Here is a 23,170-nt window from a genome sequence, read left to right as displayed (position 1 = left end):
CACGTCATCGGCAAAGTAAGAGCCGGAAAACCTCAGAGATTCTCTTCTGATCAACTCCATGTGTGAGCAGAACCCCCCTTCTGCCTGACTGCTCCGGGCGCGCTTCTCTCTCGCTCTCCCTCTCTTTCTCTCCGGGTGCAGGGGGCGGGCGGGGGGGGGGAGAGAGGAGCCAAGGCCCATCCGTAAGGACAAGGGGAAGGAAGAGGGATGAAGGTACAGAGAGGCCCAAGAGAAAGAGCGCGCAAGAGGTTAAAGAGAAGGAGAACAGGGCTGGGCTGGGAGGCAGCATCCTGGAAAAGAGAGCGAGAAAAGAAACAAAAACAGAAAACAGAAGAGGCACGCAAGAAGGCCATGAACAAAAGTGAGCGTGGCAGAGCGCCCAGAGGGAGGGGGGACACAAGAGACAGAGAGAAGGAGGGATGGGGAAGATCCCCCCAAAACTAACCCTATTCCCAACCCAGAGGCAATGAGGGGGCTCCCAAACTGCGACGGGGGGGGGGGGGGCACGCGCAGTCTGTGAGCTTCACTCAGGTGGCCCATGGTGTGCCCGCATTTAATACTCATGTTAATTTTTTAATTGTCTTTTCATTGCTTCTTTTATTTCTCATATTGTATTTTATGGGACTCATTTTGTAATGCAATAAAATACAATGTAAGGAACAAAAGAAGCAATAAAGATGCAAATTAAAAATCTAGCACATTGCTAAAACAGGCACAACAGAACCATTAAGTCTGTCAAAATCCTCAGCAATTTCTGTGGGTGGGGGGAGCTGTAGGTTTGGCAGGGCCATGTCTGAGCTCCAAAGCTGAAGAGGCAGCCACAATGGAAATGTATGTGCATTTGAAGATGTAGGCGATGTGTGGACGATCACATAGAGCACCCCCTTAAAGCTACTGATTTCTGGAAGTTGCAAGCGTAAGGCCTAGTTCTAACAGAGATGGTAAGCACATGCACAGGCTGCACCATTTCAGAGGAGGCTCACCTGGTAAAATCCTCCCCCATACAAAAAATCAAATAAAAATAATGGAAACCTGTCCTATGTAGTACACTAGATGTCATGGAACAGCCTCGTCTTGGCATCTGGTTTCCTATGCTGACAAATGTATGGAGGAGCATCCTGCCATGTGAGCACCCCCCCCCTTCCCACCACATCTGCAGTCTGAAGTGGGGCAGCACCAGTTTAAGACTTTAGTGAGAAGCAGGTCTTTGAAGTAAGGTGGCCAGCTGAAAAATTGGACAATTGCTGTGTAGAAGCCAGAGCTTCACCAGCAGTAGGATGTCAGGTGAATAATATCTGGTGAAATGCCCTTTTCTGCCCAAAGGTCTGGGGAGCTTGTCCTTTTCTGCACTCAGTCACCCTACCGGTGGCGGCAGCGAGGTGGCGATGGGGAGAGCATATGGAAGGGAGCATTTGTCTAGGATGGGCTGAACCTCTTGGTCCTGCTTCAGAAATGTTTTGGCTGAATCAGATTTTAAAGGACATCCACCCAGATCCCACCAAAAGCTCTGGCTGGTGTTCTGGATATCTTCAGGGTGATCACCAGGCCCCACTGCAAATGCCCAGAGGCAGCTCTTGTGGGATCTGGTGTCACCAACAATGTCATTGTGACCTCACAATGTCCTGGAGAACCCTTTCTGTGTGTAGCAAAGTCCAGCACGGCCAACAGCCTTACTGGAACCTGCTTTATCCGGTGGCAAGATGCTGCCAAGACACAGTGCTGGAGCCAGAACACACCAGGGTGGATTCCGCTTGGGGTGGAGGCCATCTGACTCTCTGTGGGATGGTTTATGGGGCACCTCCACTTTACTAAAGCTCCCACCCCAGCCAGGATGTTGGAAAGAGGTCCACGGCAGGTGCAGGAAGAAGTAGGTAAGTGGCTGGGCACAAAGAGAAGCCCAAGGGAAGGGGGCTCTCTCCACTGGCCTGTTCGCTTGAGCCAGAGAGGGGCCTCCTCAAAACAAGAGCTTTTTGGTGAGGAAAGGCTTGCTGGTGAGCAAGGGTGGCTGGGTGTGGTGGGCAGCCACATAACAAGGACTGGGGAAGGACTCTTGACCCTCTGTAGTGAGAGACAGGGACAGCCAGAATGGGAAAGAACAGGACAGGAATATATATCCCCCATTCCTTTGACGGAGCTCAAGGCTTGCACCACCCCCTTAGTCATATCCTCCGCTTGCCTGCGCTGATCAAGGAACAGCTGGCGGGGAGAGGAGGCAGGGGAGGAAGGCGCCGTGTGGATGCAATGAGGAGCCAGTGCATTGGTGCAACATGGGTCCCCCCCCCACCGTCACCCCCTTCCATTCCCCACTGGCCACTCTTGCTTACAGCACTTCCTATCCTTATCCCAGGGAGGGGTAGCTAGGCTGCAGGCCAGAAGTCACTGCTGCTTAAACTTTCAAGCTGTCCCCCGACACCCGCCCACCCCCGTGTATCTCAGTTGAATGCCTCCTCCATTTTGTGCCAGCCTAGCCCACAACCTTCGGGAGAGCCCCTCACTGGGGGAGGCAAGGTTTGGGAGGGCATGTTTGGTGAGAAGAATCTGGTTTGACAGGGAAGAAGCTTACCCCAACCCCACCACAGGGCAGCATGACAAACATCCGCTGGGAAAGGATTCCTGCGAGAGAAAAGAGAGAAGAAGAAAGAGACTGAGGGTGTAGATGAGCATTTTATGTGCATAGCTGCGTTGTAAATCCTTCTGACTCCAGGCCTCTTTGTTTCCTCTCAGCCTTGGGTTGGGGGCGAGGGGTGGCATGCCTTGGCTCCTACCTGCTAGCTTCCCGTTGTCCAGCTTCAGGCGGCTGAGGGGGTTGGTGCCATACAGCAGCACATGGCGCTCCGTGTGGACGGACTGCAGCTCCTCCAGAGTGGCCTTGCGACCCCGCAGACACTGGCAGAGAAACAAGGGGCTGCATTAAGTCAAGAGAGCGCAAGGGCCAGTGGCAGGCCATGATCTGGAGTGCCGATCAGAGCACAAGTCTAGGTGGTTCTGACGCAAGGGGCGCAATCTATGGAGGGGAATTTTTCCACACGCAAGCATTGTTCAAATGAGCAGCATGCCAAAAAAAGTCTTGACTGGCCTTGCTCTTCATCTCAGGCTCCCCCCAGCTGCCTCCCCACACTCAATGAGTTCTTAAGTCCTCCTCTTCTGCTGCCACTTCACCTGCCAAGATGCCACAGTGTTTCAGCCTTGGCTGGGTGTTTCCCCCCTGGTTCGATGGCATGGAAAAAGTAAACCGCCATCGCCTAGCAACCTCAGAGTGACTGGGCCAGTCCAGTTTGATTCTTAAGTGGCAGGTATGTTTGGCACCCAGGGCTGAGGTTCCCCGGACCATTCTAAAGCCTGCCTTGCAGCTGCCAGGTAAAGAGGGGAGCAAAGAAAAAGGATCTACACAGGGAATCCAATTGTTCCAAAAGAAAAATGGCTGCTCATAAATTTCCCAAAAATGTGCGAACGCTTTGGTGGAACACACATCTGCCCAGCATCTGCAAAGCATCTGCAAAGCGGGCGTCTTCAGAAAATGTGGCAGTGCTCACTTGCAGGAGAGGATTTACAGAGCCTGAGAATGCTTCGCTGCTCAGTGAGTCAACAACCTTTGAATTAACAAGGCCATCCTGCGACACTCATAATTATTTTACGTGCACGTTGGGGAACAAACATTTAACTGTGGAAATATGCATTGTTTTACTGTTCTCTTTTCTGAAGGGCATCTTAGTCACTGGTTAGAATAAGGAAGAGAACAAGGGCAGCACTAGGGATCCAGGGTCCCTGTTGTCTTACGATTGTCTTTCTGGGAAGAGCAGGTTCATCTTGGCTTGAGGGCCTCAAAAACTTTCCTCCTCTCCTCTCCTCTTATAGTGCTCTCTCTCTCTCTCTCTCTCTCTCTCTCTCTCTCTCTCTCTCTCTCTCTCTCACACACACACACACACACACAGAGACTCAAACACAGGCTTGTTGGGGAGTTGGGGAGGAATAGGGTAGATTCAGGAAAAGCCATACTTTTTTATTTGCAGCTTGTTTTTTGGCCCATTCTATAAAAGTTTAAACTAATAAAGGCTCACTTTAAAAAACACTAATCATGCCAGTTCCTGTAGATTTTATTTAGTAGTTGTCCCCCACCTTTTCTCCAAGGAGCTCAAGGTGGTGACATACATAGGCCCCCCCTTTATCCTCACAACAACCCTTTGGGGTAGGTTAGGCTAAGAGACAGTGATTGGCCCAAGGTCACCCAGTGAGATGCATGAGTAAGTGGAGATTTGAACCCTGGTCTGCCAGGTCCTGGTCCGACACTCTAAGCACTACACCACATTGGGAAATGTAGTTCTGTGTGGGAGGCTACAGGTCTCTACTGGAGAATTCTCATCACTCTCACCAAACTGCAATTCCTGAGGTTATTTTGGGGGAAAACATTATAGTTAAAAACTGGAGGGTAGACAAATGATCAGGAAAATGAGCCTTCTCCTGTGTCTTTCACAGTGGCTAGATATGCAGAAATCAGAAGGTGAAGAAGCTTTTCACAGTGTGGAGATATCACCTGTAAAGGTATGCAGATTAAGCAGCTGTTAAACACAGAGCTACGAAGTCTGGTAAAAAGTTGGCAACCCTTGCTGAATTGATATAAAATGCATATATGCATTTTATATGAGGATGAGATGGTTGGACAGTGTTCTCAAAGCTACTAACATGAGTTTGGCCAAACTGTGGGAGGCAGTGAAGGATAGGCGTGCCTGGCATGCTCTGGTCCATGGGGTCACGAAGAGTCGGACACGACTGAACGACTGAACAACAACAACAGCATATATGTTTATAGTTTGGAAATGCACCTTGTTGAGATGACAGTCACAATTTGGGTTTGCTGGTTCTCTGTGCTCTGTCCTATTTCCAGACTTCTCAGCCACCATACGAAAGCATGATTAAGCAGCTGCCAAATTAAACTCAACAGATGCATTTCTTTGTTGAGACCATGAGCTAATAAAGCCACATGAGATTAGTGGGGAGAGCTGAGCACACGTCCAGCGTTTCTTTGAAGTTTCTACTGCAGCCACAGGCACGGCTGAAGGTGGAAGTCTCTTCTCTCTTTCAATTTAAACTGGAAAGGGGGTTACTTCTTCAGCATACAATAGAAACTTGAAACACACACACACACACACACACACACACACTCCTCGGTCTTCATTATCTTCCTCTTATTACTTCCATCGTGATCTTCTATGAGCATCTGAAAGTGCAACAGGCAACCAGTGGGTGTTTCCTGACTATAGTTTCTGAAACAGTTACTCTAAATTTTCTAGCCACTTGGAACACAAGGGCCACTCCTTCATCCAAAGATAAGAGAAAAGCCCTGCTCCCAGATGTACCAAAAGTAAAAAATACTGGTCATAAGAGGAGTTAATAGGCACTGTGATAAATTATATGCTTCAACTCTAGTACTTTTGGTTGCAGAAAATTCCCTTTCTTCTTCTGCTCTCTGCCACCTCCTTCCTTGCATAGATAAAGGTATCCCAATGAGCTAAAAATGAAAAGGAAGCAGAATGTATTATGAAAAGCCAAGCAAATATATCCCTGGATGCTTTGTCTGAAGAAAGTGTTCAGAACACAGAATTCGGAGGGTGTGCAGATTTCACGCAAACTTCCCATCTCAGGCTTCCGAAGCTACAGCAAAACAGTCTCTGAAGAAAACCCTCCCGTCATTACCCTGGACCTGCACTGCCTCCTACCTCACACTGACTGCGTAGGCCACGTTCTTGCAGGCGAGACCAGATGCTCTGGATGCGGCCAGCATGTTCAGGGTGGTTGCTGTTGTCCCCACATGAGCACTGATGTTTCAACATGACTGAGTCATACACGATGCCTGCAACGAAAAGGTCACTCACAAAGCTGCAACTCTCTCTGGGCTTGCTGAGCACCGGAAAACCAATCCGGGCATACAGAAACCACGTGGTGCAGCCCTTCCAGAATGCAGTAAGGACTGCAGGTGCGGAATTAGGAACTGCAATATTTACTCATGTAAATAAACTCTCTGGTGGGGAACTTGTCCTGCTTCTTCGGCCCACCTTTGCTTCCCATCCTGTACTCAGCTCCCACCTGTGGCTCCTAGAAGCTGTCAGCATGAGACAGTGGTCACAATCCCGGGAATGGCTTCAACTGCCCAGGTAAACCAGGTGAGGGGAGCCAATGGGTCTCAAACCCTCAGTGAGTTGGGGACTTCCCCTGTGGTCTTGTCGCCTGGGCAGCACAGGACCACCATATACACCGCCCAGGATTGCGCCCCAGAGAAGCCACTTTGGTGCTGCTAATGCAGAAAACAACAACACGGAAGCAGCGGTTACAAGGTACCAGTCTCTGCAGCCACAGCAGGCACTGCGACTCTCCACCGGTTTGGCTTCACTCCCAGAGGCGCACACCAGCAACAACAATATTATTACTACGGAACAAGTAGTATTCAGGGGAATAAGACGGGGGGGGGGGGGATAATGCAGACCAGGAACATCAAGCAGAGAGCAAGAAGCTGGTGCAGGAATAGGGCAACACGGAGCCCTTTGGATGTTGCTGGACTAAACCTCCCCTCTCCCCTGACCATTGGGCCATGTTAGCTGGGGCTGATGGGAGCTGGAGTCCAGAAGCATCCGGAGGACCACGCATTCCCACTCCTGTTGTAGGGAGTCCCTGGCTTGTGCGTGAAAGCTGTTGCATTACCTGTGGTGAAGCGTGGCTTGGTCGACTGCTCTTGCACCGGCAGGGGGATTGCCTTGGAAGATGTGTCCTGGCTCAGGTGGGACGCAGTGGCAGGGGCAGGTGACGAATGAGCTCTGGAGAGCGGCCGGTGGGAGCCGCGGCTTGCCGATATGAGCAGCGAGTCAGGCTGCCTCCGCAGGAGCTGCTGCTGCTGCATGCGCTGTTGCTGCTCCCAGACGTACTGGGCCTGTTGACCGAATTGAGAGGGGCACCATGTTAAACGGGGAACCCCCTCGTGTCCCCTGCTACTCCTCTTGAAGCTCAGCTGCGGGGATGCCTGCCTTCAGAGCAACACGGAGTTCGCACCTGGGTAGCTGCTGCCCTCTAGTGCCTTTGCCTTGCATAGGCAGAGTCCCTTTGGTCAAGGGAAGTGGGGTGGTGGGGTCTAGTCATACTGATGGAGCACAGAAACAACGTCACCCTATTTCGCTGGTTTGTGAGTGTTGCGGAAGTGTTTACTCTCTTATTTTTAAAGTGTGCTTTTAAGAATTTGTTTCTATTTTTTTTCCTCTTGGGAATGTGGATCTGCGGAGGTCTCCAACGACTTGTTGCATTTGCCCTAGTTCAGCATATGGCAATGTTTTCTTTTTTCAAGTGGTAATTTTTTTCCTTGGGAAATTATATATAATTTATTTGTTAGTTGCTTTAACTTGCCCGAGGAAACCCAAAGCAATTTACGACGAGTTAACCAAGCACACAAATGAAAAACCCTACAGAGATACATTAAAACCAAGAGGACAAAGAAATACATTAAAAACACCCCACCCACTTCTAAAAGTCCACAGACAGTTTAAGCCCAAGGGCCTGGTTTTAGAGGAAAGCTTTTGCTTGGAGCCGAAAGATATATAATGACGGCACCAGGCGAGCCTCCCTGGAGAGTGTTTCCCCATATACATATACATAGATAGCATGTGTGTGTTCACATTATTAATTAGGAGTTTTTATTTTGCAGTTGCATACTAATGTTGGTGTATCCCATTTGGTGAACTAGGCTAAAGAATCTGGGTTTTTGAGAGAGGAAGGGCTTTAGGCGCTTTGAGAAAACACCTGGAAGGAAAAAGGTGTAAGCAGAAAAATACCCCTGGGGAAAAAGGGGTAATTCCTGACCCCTTGGAGCCAGGAAGCTTAAAGAGAGGTCACAAAATATTTTACTATTAGCCAAAGATCACTGCTGTTTCCTGTACAGTGGTACCTCGCTAGACGAAAAACTTGCTAGACGAAAGGCATTCGCTAACGAAAGGGTGACTCGCAAGACGAATTTTCCTATGGCCGTGACTCGCAAAATGAACCCCCCCCCCGTAAAACCGCGCTTCCTCCGACCGTGCTTCGCAAGACGAAATTTCCGCTATACAACAACACTCGCGGAACGAATTAATTTTGTCTTGCGAGGCACCACTGTATGTGTGGACTTACATAGCAAAATCAGGAACATTTAAAAAGGACCAGAGTTATAGAACTGTGGAGCTGGAAGGGACCCTGAGGGTCATCTAGTCCAACTCCCTGCAATGCAGCAATCTCAACTAAACTGTAGGGTGCTGGGAGCAATAACCTAGGGAGCTGACTTAGGCTGAGTCGGACCATTGGTCCATCCAGCTCAGTACCGCCTACGTGGGTTGGCAGTGGCTCAACATCATCTCTTTCAGACAGGGTTCTCTCCCAGCCTTGCCTGGAGAAGCTGGGAATTGATCAGGTGGGGGGACCTTTTGCATGCAAACCTGATGCTCAGCCAATGAGGTATGGGTCTTCCCAAACCTGAGGATTATCTTTGCTGACATAGCATTTTGAAATGCAGAAAGCATTGTGTGTGTGTCCCCCTATCCGTGTGTCCCTTTTGCTCTCTTCCAATACCTGCTGAAGGACATGCTCCTCCTGAGGCTGACCCAACCGGGAGCGACTTTCTGTCTCTTTGCTGCTGCTTCCCCCTGCTGGCAAAGGCTCCGCCTGGGCCTGGGGTGGGCCGCTCGGATCTTCTCCTGCCTCTGCCTCCATGTCTTCTGAAGAGGGGATCTGCTGCAGCCGCGGTTTCTCGCTGGACTTGGCCATGCGCTGGGGTGAAAGGGAGAGAAGACTGAGTAAATCTGGGCTATGCGGGCTCAAAATCACCAACCCCACAAACTTCACTGGTTTTGCAAACATAGGCAGTTTAGCATCCTGTATCTGAAATGCATGGCATACCGATGAATGGCCAGGCACCTTTCCTCAAGAGCTTGTTAGACAAGTGAATTAATCATTTTCTTTGTATGCTGCCTTTCCAGAGTTAAAAAGATGCTCAAGGTGGCTTACAATATATTAAAAATTACATAGCAAAAGTACTCATAAACAAAACATCAACAAGCACACAACCAAACAGAACAATTTCCACATAAATCATAAAATCCAAAGATACAAAAATCAACAGCAACAACCCCCTTCCCACAATAAACCCCCTAAGCAATCCCCCGGCCCAAGAGTTTGTTCCGCAGCTTCGGCTTTTGTAGCTGGAGTCAGTCAGGGCCGTTTCCTCCCACGTCAGGTGGGAAAAAGCCTACAAGGCAGGGAGCAGTTCTTCCAGGACTCACAGCCAAGATGAAAACAGAACCTTGGATGTTGGGGTTACAGCATGCCCCCCTGCATTGCATTACCACAACAGCACACAAGGAATGCTGCCTAGAGGTTGTTTATGTCAGTGGCCCTTCAACATATGGACACAGAGAGCTGCTTTATATGAAGTGGGACCAGCACTCCACCTAGCTCAGCATTGTCCACACTGATCTTGGCTGCGAGTCCTGGAAGATCTGCTGCCTGCCTTGCAGGCCTTTTTCCACCTGGCCTGGGAGGGTAGGACCTGGACTGACTCCAGCTGCAGATGCTGAGGCTGCTGAACGACTCTTGGGCTGGAGGATTGTTTGGGGGGGGGGTTATCGACTTTAATTTTGTTTGTAACTTTATTTTAGATGTTATGATTCACGTGGAAATTGTTTCGGTTTGATTGTGTACTTTTTGATGTCTTTTATTGGTTAGGACTACTTTTGTTATATTTGTAATTATGCTAGGCGCCTTGAGCATGGTTGTAACTGTGGAAAGGCAGCATACAAATGCGTGCATGCATATATGTATGACTGGCGGCGATTCTCCCAGGTTTCTGGCAGGGAACATTCCCAGCCCTACTTCACAACTGAACCCGGCCCTTCCCCATCTGGAGGAGACCTGCCTTGCCCAGCTGGGTCTGCTGCTTCAGCCTCTCCAGGAAGAGCGCATGGTGCTGCTGGTAGGCCAGTTGTTGCTGGACAGCTCTGGGGCTGGACGGCAGAGGCTCTGAGCGTGTCCTTCCCAAGGGCTTGTGGGGCGTAGGCATCGACAATCGCTCTGGGGGAAGCAGCTGGGAGCGGCTGAAGTGGAAAGGGACCGTTCCCAGCCCTGGAACTGCAAAGGAAAGAAGAGAAGCTGAGAATATAATCTGGAATGCATTGCTTGTCAGTATTGTTCCCATAGCTGGGGAAGTGGGAGACAGCAATGTTAAAAACCCTGTGTACATTTCCAGCTAAAGCAAGCCCTGCATTCACAGCACAAGTGGGAAGGAAATTCAGCAAAGTGAGTTAAGTGTCACTTTGTGATAGTTCCTCCATTTTCACGTTTCCATCCCACAAGATTAAAACAACAACAACAACAACAACACAGCAAGAAAACAGGCGAACAGTTTCTGCTGAATCCATAGAAATGCCAAAGTGGCCTGGAAGGGGCTTTTGTCTGCCTCACTCATCACAGGCTGCAATAATAAAAAAAAGAATGGAAGAAAAAACAAGAACAAATTCCTGAATTCTGTTCTGATAACCTACTCCAAACTGGGAAGGAGCAAAATCTTTAGGTGTTTTTTTTTTAAATGCCAGAAATCTGCTTCTATCTTCTTCTTAAAAAGTCTAGAGGAGCAGTGATGGGGGAGGCACATTCACAGCTTGGGGCGGCAGAATTCAGGCGCTGCAAGGTTAGTCTGGAAAACCTGTCCATGATGTTCTCCTCCTCTCCCCATTCTATGTATGGGGCAGAGGGAAGGAGCGGCATGAGAGAACACTTAAGGGGGGACCACAGTTCCTCTTCCTCCTCCTTCCCCCAAGGTGTCATGTGGGGCAATCAAAACAAATGTTCTTGCAATAATGCAGTGTGAGCTGCCTCTCTGCATGGCATTTAATTACGTAGGGTTTTGTGGTGCAATCTTGTCCGAAAGCCAAGATGTAAGGGGGACAATGAAGAACATAGCATGATGGTTATTGTGGTATTTGTGGTGATCATCAAAGCAGCAAAATGAGGAACTGACAAGTGCAAAAACATCTATATAACCTGCTTGTTCAGTGTGAACGTTATCAGAGTAGCCTAGAGCATTCTTCTCCCTAGAATCCCTCTGCTGCTACAGAATCTGCTATAAACACTACAAAACCCATCATGTTGTGCTATTTTTCTCTCCCTCACATCTTGCTCGTCTTCAATTACACTTTGAGGAATACTGAACACAGTTTTCTTTTGTCTATGCAAACACACACCAGTATCTTATTAAGCAAGACCCTTCCCTGCCCTCTTACCCTAATGTGAGGGGCTGGTACGCACCTGTCACAAGAGGAGAATGGGGGAGAGAGGGCTCCAAGATTATAACAGGCTGCAGCCGAGTGGACAGTGGGTTCCCAGGCTCATGTTGCTCCAAGCTGGTTGGCAGGAAAACGGGTGCATGAGTGCTAGTCAGGACAGGCACCTTGTGTGCAAGGCCTGGGTGTGTCCGGTGATCTCCATCGCCCTACAGAGAGAGAATTGGAGGCGGTGGATCAAGAGCACCTCCCTGAGCCCTGAACTACCTGGCCACAAAGTTACCAAAGCGATGAGGTGGGTGGAAAACAGGTGAGGTACGAGGGATTAGTTCAGATCAGGGGGTGGGCAGAAAGGAGATTGTAGAGGGAGGCAAGGAGATTCTGCCCCATAAAAATACTGTCACTTCAGGAGAGAATCTGAGTTTGCTACTCAGAGAACGGGAGAGTTGGAAGGGAGCCCAAGGGGTATCCAGACCAGCCCTCAGCTGAAATCAATGGGCCTAACTTACTCATGGCCCACTGGTTTCAGTGGGTCTACTCTGAGTAAACCACAGCAGAGTACCACCCCCAGATCACTTGCCCCTTGACAATGCCTGGTACTCTAGAAACAGTCCCAGGTACACAGAAGAAGAGCCCTGCTGGATCAGGCCAAGGCCTAGAGGAACACAGGAAGCTGCTTTAACCATTGGTCCATCTAGCTCAGCCTGGTCTACACTGACCAGCAGCAGCTCACCATGGATTCAGGCAGGGTTCCCCCTCCCCCAGCCTGGAGATGCCAGGGACTGAGCCTTCTGCATGCAAAGCAGATGCTCTACCACTGAGCTACAGACCATCTAGCTTAGCTTTCTGTTTCCCACTGCAACCAACCCAGATGACTCCAGAAGCTTCTATCATGCTTGTCCCCTCACCACAGCCCCTCTAGACATACCCTGGCAGATGCTGCAGAAGTGGTCGGAAGTCCAAGGGTGAGCGCTGGGAGGGAGCCAGTGGTCTGAAGAGCAAACTGAGCCAATGAGCTCTCCTGCATTCTCAGGCGCTGAGCAAGGGGTGTCTGCATTAAAGATAGCAGGTGGGAGAATCAATCAACTTCAGCGACTTTCAAGCTTCTGGGCTCAATGGGATGCATGAGCTGTTGCCAAGCAACTCCATTGTTGCTCTTCTGCCATAGAACCACTGCATGGCGGAGAGGATTCTGGGAGATCTGCTCAGGTTATGTAGTCCCTCTGACAGACAGACTGGTCCTTCCCATCTGCATGAATCATGTGTGCCTGTGAGAACACTTCCCAGAATCCTCCGTCTGCAGGAGATCCTCAGCAGACATTGCTGGTGGATCCTGGCTTTGATCTTGTTTGAATCTTGAGTCCACCCATTGATGCCCATTCACCCTGATTCCGTCACATATTACAAAGGAGAACCAGCAAAAGAGAAGGGATCTGCATAATGACATGTTTGTGTATGGGAATGTGCATCCAATTGTATGTAGAGCAACACATTTACTCACTTTCCAACACTCTGTTTGTCAACCACTTTGGTGTCGCAAAAGCAGAAGAAAGTTGCCATATTTACGCCTTTCTGCCCCAATTTTCTAATAAAGGGCATCTACAACCACAAAAATACCATTGGCAATAACTTATTAACACAGAAAACTGCCTTAAATGGAGTCGCACCACAGGTTGGTCTACGTAACTCAGTTTTTTTTATACAAATCTACAGCTGTAATGCAGGGGCTTTGCTGGGTTCCAGGCAGGGACTCTTTGCCCCACCCTACCTGAAGATGCAGGGGACTGAATGTGAGACCTTCTGCTTTAAAATATATGCCCAGCAGCTGAGTTATGGCTCTTCTTCAAAAGAAGAAGAAGGAGGAGGAGGAGGAGGAGGAGGAGGAGAAGGAGAAGGAGAAGAAGAAGAAGAAAGATTTCTAAAAGAAAAAAGCAGTAGATAAAACCAGACAGAAAAAAACAGCTTAACAAATGGGCCTGCTGAAAGAGGCACAGTGGTGAAAAGGACATTTTTTGCAATTGACTTAAAATTTGCAAAATCGTAGTGCAAATAACCCTCAATTATAAGGTGAAGCTTAGAGAAGATTGGGAGCTTTTGTGTGGGGAGAAGGGCCTGAAGAGGGAGTGAAATGGAGCCATTCTTACTAGAATTTAAATGATCAAAAGGCAGCTGGAAAGGTGTTTGTGTGTTACAAGACACAACTGCCTCTTTGTGCGATCCTGGTAGGTGGAAGCCAGCGTTGGGTAGGTGGGTGGGTGCAGAGCAGGCCTAAGAAACCTGCTCTTCCTGCAGGTTTTCTTGGCTTACTGATCCCACAGGACCAATCACAGACTCTATGGGGATCAACTCAAGTCTCCAGTCTTACAGGGTCCATACCTCTTGTGCAAGCCCTGGCGCGGCTGGCAGGGCTCCGTGCTCTGGCACCAGGCTGTCATTGGGTGAACTGCACCCAGACACTGGGGTGCTGCTGCTGCTGGGAGATGAATCTGCAGGTGAGAAAGAACATGCACAGCTTTGGCTACAGCAAGACCAGGACAAGCTAAGGAAGGGGAAAGAGAATGCTCAGGTACACAGTCATGGGAGACTTGCAAATTACTGGAGGAATGTCGTAAGTCTTGGATGCAGTCATGATCAGGTATGGGGAACCTGTGGTCCACCAGATGTTGCGTGACTCTCAGCTCCCATCAGCCCCAGCCAGCATGCCCAATGGTCAGCGATGATGGGAGTGGTACTTGGAGGGGGACAAGTTTCTCATCCTTGGTTCATGCCACACAGGTATGCCGAACCAATCATGCAAGTTCACCATGAAGTTAAGCAGGTTCTATTTTGTTTATTTTTAAGATTTCATACTCACCTTTTATCATGCCGTCCCAGGGTGGGTTACGACAATATGACAATATGGTATGCAATTATAAAAATGTGGAAGTGTTACAATTATCAAACAAGTAGAATTGTTTTAACCAGAGCAGTATAAATTCAGGTAGTGTCACTCCCCTGTGCAAACAGATGCCCATGATATGTGATACCTATGCCCAGCTGCATGGAGTACACAACCTTTCCATCTTATAAGCCATCTCTTTTCCCAGAATACTTCATTCTGTCCTAGATTCCCAGGTTTGGACCCAAACCCCAACAGTATTCCATAGCTCAGTTCTCCTTGGGTTTTTTTTTTAGGTTCCCTCCCGCCTTACAGGATTCTTTTCTAATGGGGGGGGCACTTTTGCCATCTTTTGGGTTCCTCTGAGCTTTTAATTTAAAAATAACTGTGTTGTGGTGCGGGTTTTTGTTTTTGCTTGCTACTATGTTGTATACTTTTGTGTTGTCATATCGTAAACCACCCTGTGATCCTCGGATGAAGGGGCAGGGAATAACTCTAATAAATAATAATAAAATAAAATAAATAATAATAAATTTGATACTTCTCCCTTATGGGTGACACCAGGATCCACACTCATTATTTGTGCATGCTGGATAACTGACCACAACCATACTGGAACGCATAACTTGTGACCTGTCAGCTATACACAGTGGAAGTATCAGGAGCCCCCATATTCACTAGCACTGAAACGAAGGGGGAAGCTAAGCTTGGGGTGAGCAAGCTCCACAGACCTCTGTTTCAAATGGGCTCATCTCAGCTGACTGGGTGTGGGCTTCCTCACAAATGAGCTCGTTCTTAGCTCAGCTGCGTCACAAACTATGGTCCCGCTGCATTCCCAACAATGGCAGTTAATTAATCCTTGGAACCCTGGAGCTCCAAAGCAAGATCACACCCACCAGGTTCCCATCTTACCAATGGCTTCTGCCGGGCGCCTCTTCAAGGAAGGGGGTGCACTCTCCTTGCGCGTCAGTGGGTTTTTGCGCCGCTCGCCGGCCTTCTTTGTCTTGTAGCGCAACTTCAGGTTGGGTTCAGATGCTGCAGCAAATTCAGGAAAGAAGGTGAGAACCACCATATTTGGCAGCTGGAGGTCAGGAAGTCCTTGCTCTGGCAAGGCAGGCTCAGCACAAGGGGATGAGGATGAGAACGTCCCCAACTCCACAATGGGGAGGATGCAGGGCTGGTGGAACCAAGGCCAGCCCAAATCTCAGGACCTCTGCTAGTCCCTGAGGCAGAGAATCCAAATGTATGCCATATGGTAGAATGAATGAATATTGATGATAGGCAACATCTGCACACAGCACAATCCCATTTCTCATCATCTCATCTCATCTCACAATGGATGGTCATCTTTCATGGATGCTTTAGCTGAGATTCCTGCATTGCAGGGGCTGAACTAGATGACCCTTGGGGTCCCTTCTAACTCTACAATTCTTTGACTCTGTGATTCTTACTATCAGCACCCTTGTCATTATTACTAGATTGAAGGGGTGAGGAGGCCAAAGGACCAGCCCTCTCAGCAGAGGTGGTGGGGAGACCCTGCTTCACATCTCCCCCTCTGAAGCTAGCCTGCATGAGACTGCATGGAAAGTTGCTGGTGCGCACACATCTTAAGAGACTTCCAGGCTTTCACCCGATCGTTCTATACTTCCAATGCAGCTGGAATTTCTCTAATGCTTCCTGCCTGTTACCCTTGAGTCTCCCTAATTATGATACTGTTTTTGTACAGCCCTGTTTTCTTCTTTGTAAGCCACTTGGAGCATAATCTGTTTGTGTGTGTGGAAAAGCAGCAGACAAAGATATGAATGAATGAGTGAATGATTAACCCAGCAGCCATGTGTCTCACAGATAAGCAGTTGATCACATTCCTTTCCAGGCCAGGAAAACCAGGTTTCTGCAGCTCAGACCAAGGCTGGCAGCCCTGCCCTCCTTGCCCCTCCCTGGTTCACCGCCACAAAACCCCACAAAAATGCTCTCTGACACTGCTCTTCCCCCTCACCTGTTTTCCTCAGTGGAAAGTGCTCTGGGGAGTCTCCGGAGCTGTTGGAGACAGGAGGGAAGAAACTGGGGAGGGCAGGGTTGGATGGGCCTTCATGTTCCATCGGTTCCAAAGATCTGCATGGAGGAGAAGAGAGAGGTTTGCTGCTGACTTGGTTTGACCTGAGCCACATTGTGGTTAAGGGAATGAGCAGCCAGGGAGGAAGTCTGCACTTCAAATCTCACCTCCGCTGTGAACTATGGCTGGAGAGAGACAGTTGCTGTGTCAAATCTGGTATTACTGTGCATATTTACCTGTAAAGTATTTACACCCCTCAGAGCCAGAGATGCTGGGGACTGAGGTATCACCTTTTGTATACCAAGTGTTTTCTCTACCACTGAGCTTGGGTCATGTGTGTCCGCCCCCCGCCCCCCCGGCAAAGTTCATCCACCCAGGAACAGCTAATGTCACTCTTGCAGCCAAGAAAGGACACTTCATACATAGCACTTTTCCTTCCTATCTCCAACGACATTGCATGGGAAGTGACAGTCAAAACCGGTCTTATTCCCAATGACTTACAACAGCCTTTGCCAACCTGGCACCTTCCAGACTATATGGACTTCAACTCCCATCATCCCCAGCCAGCACTGGCAGAGACTGATGGGCACTATGTTGGCTAAGGCTGGCTTACACTTTCATACTTCTGTGCAAACTAATGACATTCTATTTGAGATGTGAAAGCTGATGGTTTAGGGCTCTCCATGTGATCAGTGCCTCAGATTTATTAAATCCTTCCAAGTAGCACCTTTGAGACCAACTAAGTTTGTTCTTGGTATGAGCTTTCATGTGCATGCACACTTCTTCAGATACTTCTTCAGATTTATTAGACCTACTTGGGATATAGGTCAATGAACTTTGACTCAATTCTCATACTTCTGTCATCCCAAACCAAAACCTTCCACCCATTCTCTCTGACTTAAAAGCTTTAGACAGAATGGAAGACCAAATTAAATGATGCAGAATTTTTCAGCGTTCTTTCTAGTTATGACATCATGCTCTTGTGAAAAACTTGGCTGACATGACTTTATCGGTTTGGAGGGTAAACAGGTCTTGTAGGTTTGGGCAGTGCATCCTGAAAACCTGTCAAACATGTTTGACTGGAGAAGGAAGTGGGGCAAAAGAGATTTGTGTGGACGACATCAGCAACAGTACCTCTATCACACCACTTTCAACTCACTTCCAAACAACAGTGTTTCTCCAACCTTAGCCACTATCTCTCAACCTCAGCCCTTCACCTGCAACAAGGAGATGCGAATACTGGTCTGTCTTACAGGGCTGTTGCTAAGGGTGACTTTGAGCAGTTAGAAAAAGCACTACAGGGATCTCTGCAGCTGGACTCAGGATCAAAGCCCTGCACTAGCAAGCATAAAACTTAAGTACGTCTGCCTCCTGAGTCCTGCCACCCACCCACCGGCAAAGCAGCCTTCTCCAACCTGGTGCCTTCCAGATGTTGCTAGACTACAACTCCCATCACCTGTGACCACTGGCCATGCTGGCTGGAATGGATGGCATTGTAATCCAAAACATCTGGAGGACATCAGGTTGACAGGCTACTACAGGTTTTCTTTCTTCCAGATGTGGAGAGCAGCTAGCACAGCAATCCACCATTCTTTTTGGGTCTGGAGACACATCTGGAAATGTGTCTCCAGACTAAGCAACTGTGTGTTGTGGGCACCATATAACGCTCCTTTCACCAAAGAAAAACTGGTGGTGCTGGCAAGAGGCAACACATCTACAAACACCCCAAAACAAAACAAAAAAATCAGGCAATACCCACCTCATAAACCCTGGTACCCCCATTCCCCAAAATAAAACATTTTAGAAAGAAAATATTTGGGATGAGTGGAATAGGATGGAGGTTTCTGTTGGTGTCCATGGGCAAGATCAGATCAGAAGGAGCAGAAGTCCTTTTTCCACGTGAACCTTCCAGACCAGGACCATGAGAAATGACAGGCACTCAGGGTATGTTGGCATGTATGTGGCCGGTGCTTCTTTTGTGACATAACCCTGAATGCTGGTGATGTAAATGGGCCAACTACTCTATCACAGGGTGTAATAATAGAAGTGAAAGCAGGTCACTGGAGATGTGCCCAGGCAAGGCAATGGTGTGCCAAGAGCCAGAGCACAGGAGGTGGGAGGTGTAACACCAGACAGGCTAATCGTGATCCCAGGGGTGTGTGAACTGGCTCAGTTTTGCCAGCACGCCAAACACCCACAGAAAGCAGGTGGAGGATTATAGAGATGTAAAACCAAGTGCGTGGAAAAATAACACGGAACCAAGATATGAAGCATGATCCTCTGTATGTTTACCTGGAATCACAGCACTATTCAGGCATCACAACCATTATATTTAAGCAACTTGTGTTGGGGGGCAGCATATGGGCATGTGCACCAGCCCCACCCTCCGACTTTCCTGCTTGAGCAGGGAGCTCTGAAGGGGATTTTTTAGATTATTCCTCACGATTGGGAACTCTGATAATTCAGGGTTCCCAACCGTGGGAAGGTCAGGGTGGAGCAGCTAAAGAAGGGAGTGGAACACACACTGTCCACAAGCTGCTTGAACACAGAACAGAGCCTGAATGTGGCTTTTGTTCAGTGGGCCTTGCCCAAGGACCAGGAGCATGCAGGGTTGTCTTCTTCATACAGAATGCCCATTCTAGCCAAAGGAGGTTTAATGTTCATAGTATGGGTGCAGAAAATGATATGAGCATACGCTGTGTGTGAAAATGGTATAAATCAAGGGCGCTCACATCTGGATATATCAGGGTGAAACCCAGGGTATAAAATCAATCCAACCAGCTGGAGATCAATAGCCAAGGCATCCCTGTTTTACATTCTTTGGGGTTTGGGCTTTAACAAGAAATGAGACCTGGCATAGGGCACAGCCAGCATACATGTATGTACTGTCCCATATGCATCTATAACCAGATCACCTGTATGTAATGACTGGTGCATTGGTCCTTTCCAGAGCGGCCTGCTGCTTCTTCAGGATGACCTCAGCCAGCTTCTGCTTCACAACCATACTAGCTACAGCACCTGTTGAGCAAAAAACCATCATGAGATGATGCTACCGAGACACAGCTCAGAGCCATCTTTAGCACCTGCCACCCATCGGAATTAGGCTTCGGCTCCTTTCAGCAAAAGCCACAGCCCCCGAAGCTGTATCAACCTGCTGGTAGCAAATCATTGGGAATTTGATTAAACTCAAAATGCATGCTAACACTTTTCAATAAGTAATTAAAGAATGGATTCACTTAAGAAGAGTGTGTGCTTTAAAAGAAGTAGTCTGCCATTCTCACTTGTCAAAAGAGACATTTGGTAGGACATGAAGGCAAATGTTCCCCCCTTTAATCCTCATCATGTGGTGATAGTAAGTTGCAGAAGTTAGCAACGCACAAAGTTTTTTCACTTTTCATAGGAAGTCATCTTAATTCAACTCAGACCAATGGGCCCACCTACCACAGTATTGTAGATATACCAAGGATGGGGAACCTGTGAACCTCTGGATGTTGATAGACTCCAACTCCCATCAGCCCCAGCCAGCATGGCCAATGGTCAGGGAGAGTTTGTAGTCCAGCCACATCTGGACAGCCAAAGGTGAACCATCCTGTTCTGGTTCTACCTGGAGATGCCATTGACTGAACTTGAGACCTTCTGCTTGCACAGCGTGGGCTCTACCACACAGCAGCAGCTTTGTCCAAACCAATTTCTGCCAACCTCCTTCATTGAACAGCCCAACTCGTACCACAATCCCCCCCCGCAGCCCGTATCCTCACCATTCATACAACTTTCCACCATGTCTCCCATGAACCCCTCCCCCCAAAAGTAAGAAGCTCTAAATGCTTTGGCCTTTTCTCAAATGCAAAGCCATCCTGCTCCCTGATTGGCTGTGGGGCCCAGCATGGCTCCAGGTGCTGTGGCCTTGGGGGCAGAAGGGGGGCATTCTGACCTAGAGCTGCAGAGATGCCTACTTCACACATCATAATGATCAGAGAGAAGACTTGCCAGCTGTGTGCAGGAGCTACGCTGCTTTGATCATCGCTGTTCAAAGAAGTGCAGGTTTGTGGGAGGCATGGCAAGGGCTGTGAAAGCGCACACTCTCACATATACCGTAGAGCACTTTTATGTTATGTGGAATTGCTTGCAGGTTTCCTACAGGCATCTGGTTGGCTACTGTGAGAATGAAATATTGGACTAGAAGGGTCGGACTTTTCTTTATGTTCTTTGAATCTTAAGGCAATGTTTCCCAAACTTGGGTCCCAGCTGCCTACATCTCCCATCTTCCCTAGCTAGCAGCAATGCTTTTTTTCTAGAAAAAAAATAGGTGTTGGTACTCATCGTGAAGTTGTTTAAGTGCCACAATTTTAACAACAAAAATGAGGTGCCGGCAATGCGTACCCTTGAGTGCCCCTGGGGGTGGGGAGCACTGGCTAGCAGGACCAGTGGTCAGAGATGATGGGAGTTGTGGTCCAACAACAGCTGGGGACCTAAGTTTGAGAAACACTGCTTTAAGGGAAAACAAGCTCAGAACTTGGATGAGGTCACCCTTCCTGTGTCTCCCCAAGAACCAGCTTGCTGTTTCCAGTATCGGAACTGTGCTGTGCCATTCTGCTGGCACAACACCACCTCCAAGGTGCTGACACAGTGACTGAGAGGAATTCCCAGGGGTGTCTCTCAGCAGATCTTTGAAATATCGTTTTCTAGTGACCAAAGAGGTGTGAGTACAAGCCAGAAAGTAGGCTGCTTCCTATCACTATAAAACCATCCCAGCAGAGTGCTATGGATGACAGCATGGGCCTTGGGCCAAAGGGCTGCAGTTCACATTCCTCCTAACCAAGGACTGCCTAGGTCACCGTCTCAGCCTCAGTTCCCTATGTGTAAAACAGGTGCATTACTGACCCAGCTCACAATGGTGGTTGTGAAATAAGTGGCATGTATGGGTTTTTTAAAGTTACATTTTTTATTTTTATTTTTTAAAAATAATCAATGTAAGAACATTACAGCCCCACTAGATAAGAAATTTCATTTACAACAGAGTAAGTCTGCCATCCTCAGCTAAAGACAGGGATTTCAGATTAATATGTATCCTTTCATCTACCTATACTGTCACTACCAAATGCTTTTTATTAATACAATGAGATGTACACATGACAAAGAATAATCTTAATACAACAATGTTTCGTTTCTCAACAAAAAAACATTATGACTTACGGCAATACTGTTAAAACTTTAATTTGCACCAAAGATCTGGTGATAAATAAAAGGCATTCAGCCAGGAACAAAGAACCTCTTCTTAAAATATCCCTTCACTTGGTTTTATACAATATGGACAGTTTTTTCTTTTGCCAATGCTACAGTTTCCCAAACCCTCTGCAACTGTTTGTAAAGGTTTCTAAAGCTCAGGAAGAGTCATCCTCGCTGCAGCCCTATGCCAACTTGTACTCAATGGGACTTCTTTCTGAGTAGCAACATATAAGATTGGACTCTACAATCTGCATTTTTCTTTCTCTACTATAATTTATGCTGTGTTACTTCTTAGGGTCAAACTTATATGACATGATGGTATGATGCACACACACACACACACACACACACACACATATACACCAGACCCCTAGGCATATAAATTCAATAAAAATAAAATAAAATAGGAGAATTGTATCTATCCAGGAAGAGATGGGTGCAAGCCAGCCCATTGTTCTAAATTTGAAAATCTCAGGATCTTATGCAGATCCTATGATCTGCAGGGCTGCTTGGAGTGTTATTATCTGAAAACAACAACAGCTGGGTGTAACTTTGTGAGTCACTTGTTGGTCTGAAAAACATTTGAGATTATAATGTTCAAATGGTGCAGGCTCCAGACCTCACAAGCTTTCTTTCCACAATGTGTATGAAGACATATTCTGGGAAATGGTGGGAGATGAAGCTGCTCTCCATTTTAGAATCTGTGGAGTTGAACACACTTACAGTGCAAGAGCAACACAGCTCACTCGGACCATTAAGCAGTGCATCGCATGGGCTGAGACTAAGGGAGAAGAAGCTTCAAACAACAGGTGATTTGAAGGAAGGGAAAACAGAAACCAGTGAAACAGGGAAGGTGCAGCTCTAGAGCTGGACGCTAGATGGCAGGAAGGGTTAACATATGGGGACTGATGCCATCAGCAGTATGAGAAATTGGGTGCCCCTGGTTGCTACTGACATGGACCACCTAAACATCTTGGAAATGCAAGAGACCTAAATTAGCTGGCTACTGAGGCAAGGCCATCCACCTGAGCAACCACCAGACTCATCCATCTGCTTCTGAATAGTCCTGCTGGTCAACTCACAGGCCCCATCCACACACTCCCTCCAGCTTATTTTTATTTATTTATTTGATTTATATACCACCGTTCACCATAAGATCTCCAGGCGGTTCACAGAGTAAACTACAGGATAAATACAGGAGTGCTGCCCCTCGTGGCCTTTTCCACTCTGCATCCGGGTGTTGCACTAACTTGAGTTACACTGAATTACAGCAGGGGGTGGGCTTCATGTGAGTGGCAAGAAGCAGAGGAGGGGTGGCAGCAAGAGACAAAATGGAGTGCCAGCATGCAGCCCTGACCCCTGGAGAATGCAGCCCTCAAAAGAGAATTACGGGCCAATCCTTTGAAGGATGCCAGAAAGCGCATGGGACGAATTGTTCATTTCACCCACTGGGGATGTAAAGAAGCTGGAGTCAGACTTACAGGAAGGTACAACCAGGCTGAAGATTAAGAAATGCCACTAGCTCCCTACCTTGCCATCAGAGCAACTATGGAGGTGAATCACCAAGATGAGAGTCATCAAATGGGACATGTCGTTTGTCCCAGTTAACTCTGATATTCTGTATCAAAAGCAGGGACTGTGGATCCATGGCCCTCCAGATTTTGTTCAACTCCATCTCCCATCAGCCCCAGCAAGCATGGTCAAGGACGATGGGAGTTCTAGTCCAGC

The 23,170-nt window shown here is 48.1% G+C and overlaps 1 protein-coding gene across 2 annotated transcripts in view; it reads right to left on the bottom strand.

Moving 5' to 3' along the window:
- HDAC7 (histone deacetylase 7) overlaps positions 1-23,170 on the bottom strand; it is a 109,446-nt gene that overhangs the window by 19,834 nt on the left and 66,442 nt on the right. For both annotated transcript variants that reach the window (XM_033136778.1, XM_033136787.1), the window contains 12 exons: positions 19,132-19,234; positions 16,160-16,275; positions 15,076-15,198; positions 13,662-13,771; positions 12,214-12,336; positions 11,311-11,494; positions 9,923-10,134; positions 8,581-8,778; positions 6,694-6,919; positions 5,715-5,848; positions 2,766-2,886; positions 2,564-2,613 (listed from right to left, as the gene is read on the bottom strand). In XM_033136778.1, coding sequence (XP_032992669.1) covers positions 2,564-2,613; positions 2,766-2,886; positions 5,715-5,848; positions 6,694-6,919; positions 8,581-8,778; positions 9,923-10,134; positions 11,311-11,494; positions 12,214-12,336; positions 13,662-13,771; positions 15,076-15,198; positions 16,160-16,275; positions 19,132-19,234 — 1,700 coding nt within the window. The remainder of the gene's footprint in view (positions 1-2,563; positions 2,614-2,765; positions 2,887-5,714; positions 5,849-6,693; positions 6,920-8,580; positions 8,779-9,922; positions 10,135-11,310; positions 11,495-12,213; positions 12,337-13,661; positions 13,772-15,075; positions 15,199-16,159; positions 16,276-19,131; positions 19,235-23,170) is intronic.

Source organism: Lacerta agilis, chromosome 2 (genome assembly GCF_009819535.1).
Source record: "Lacerta agilis isolate rLacAgi1 chromosome 2, rLacAgi1.pri, whole genome shotgun sequence".
In the NCBI taxonomy this organism is placed as follows: Eukaryota; Metazoa; Chordata; class Lepidosauria; order Squamata; family Lacertidae; genus Lacerta; species Lacerta agilis.
Note: the sequence above shows the minus strand (reverse complement) of the source record. Positions and strands in the feature narration are given on the sequence as shown.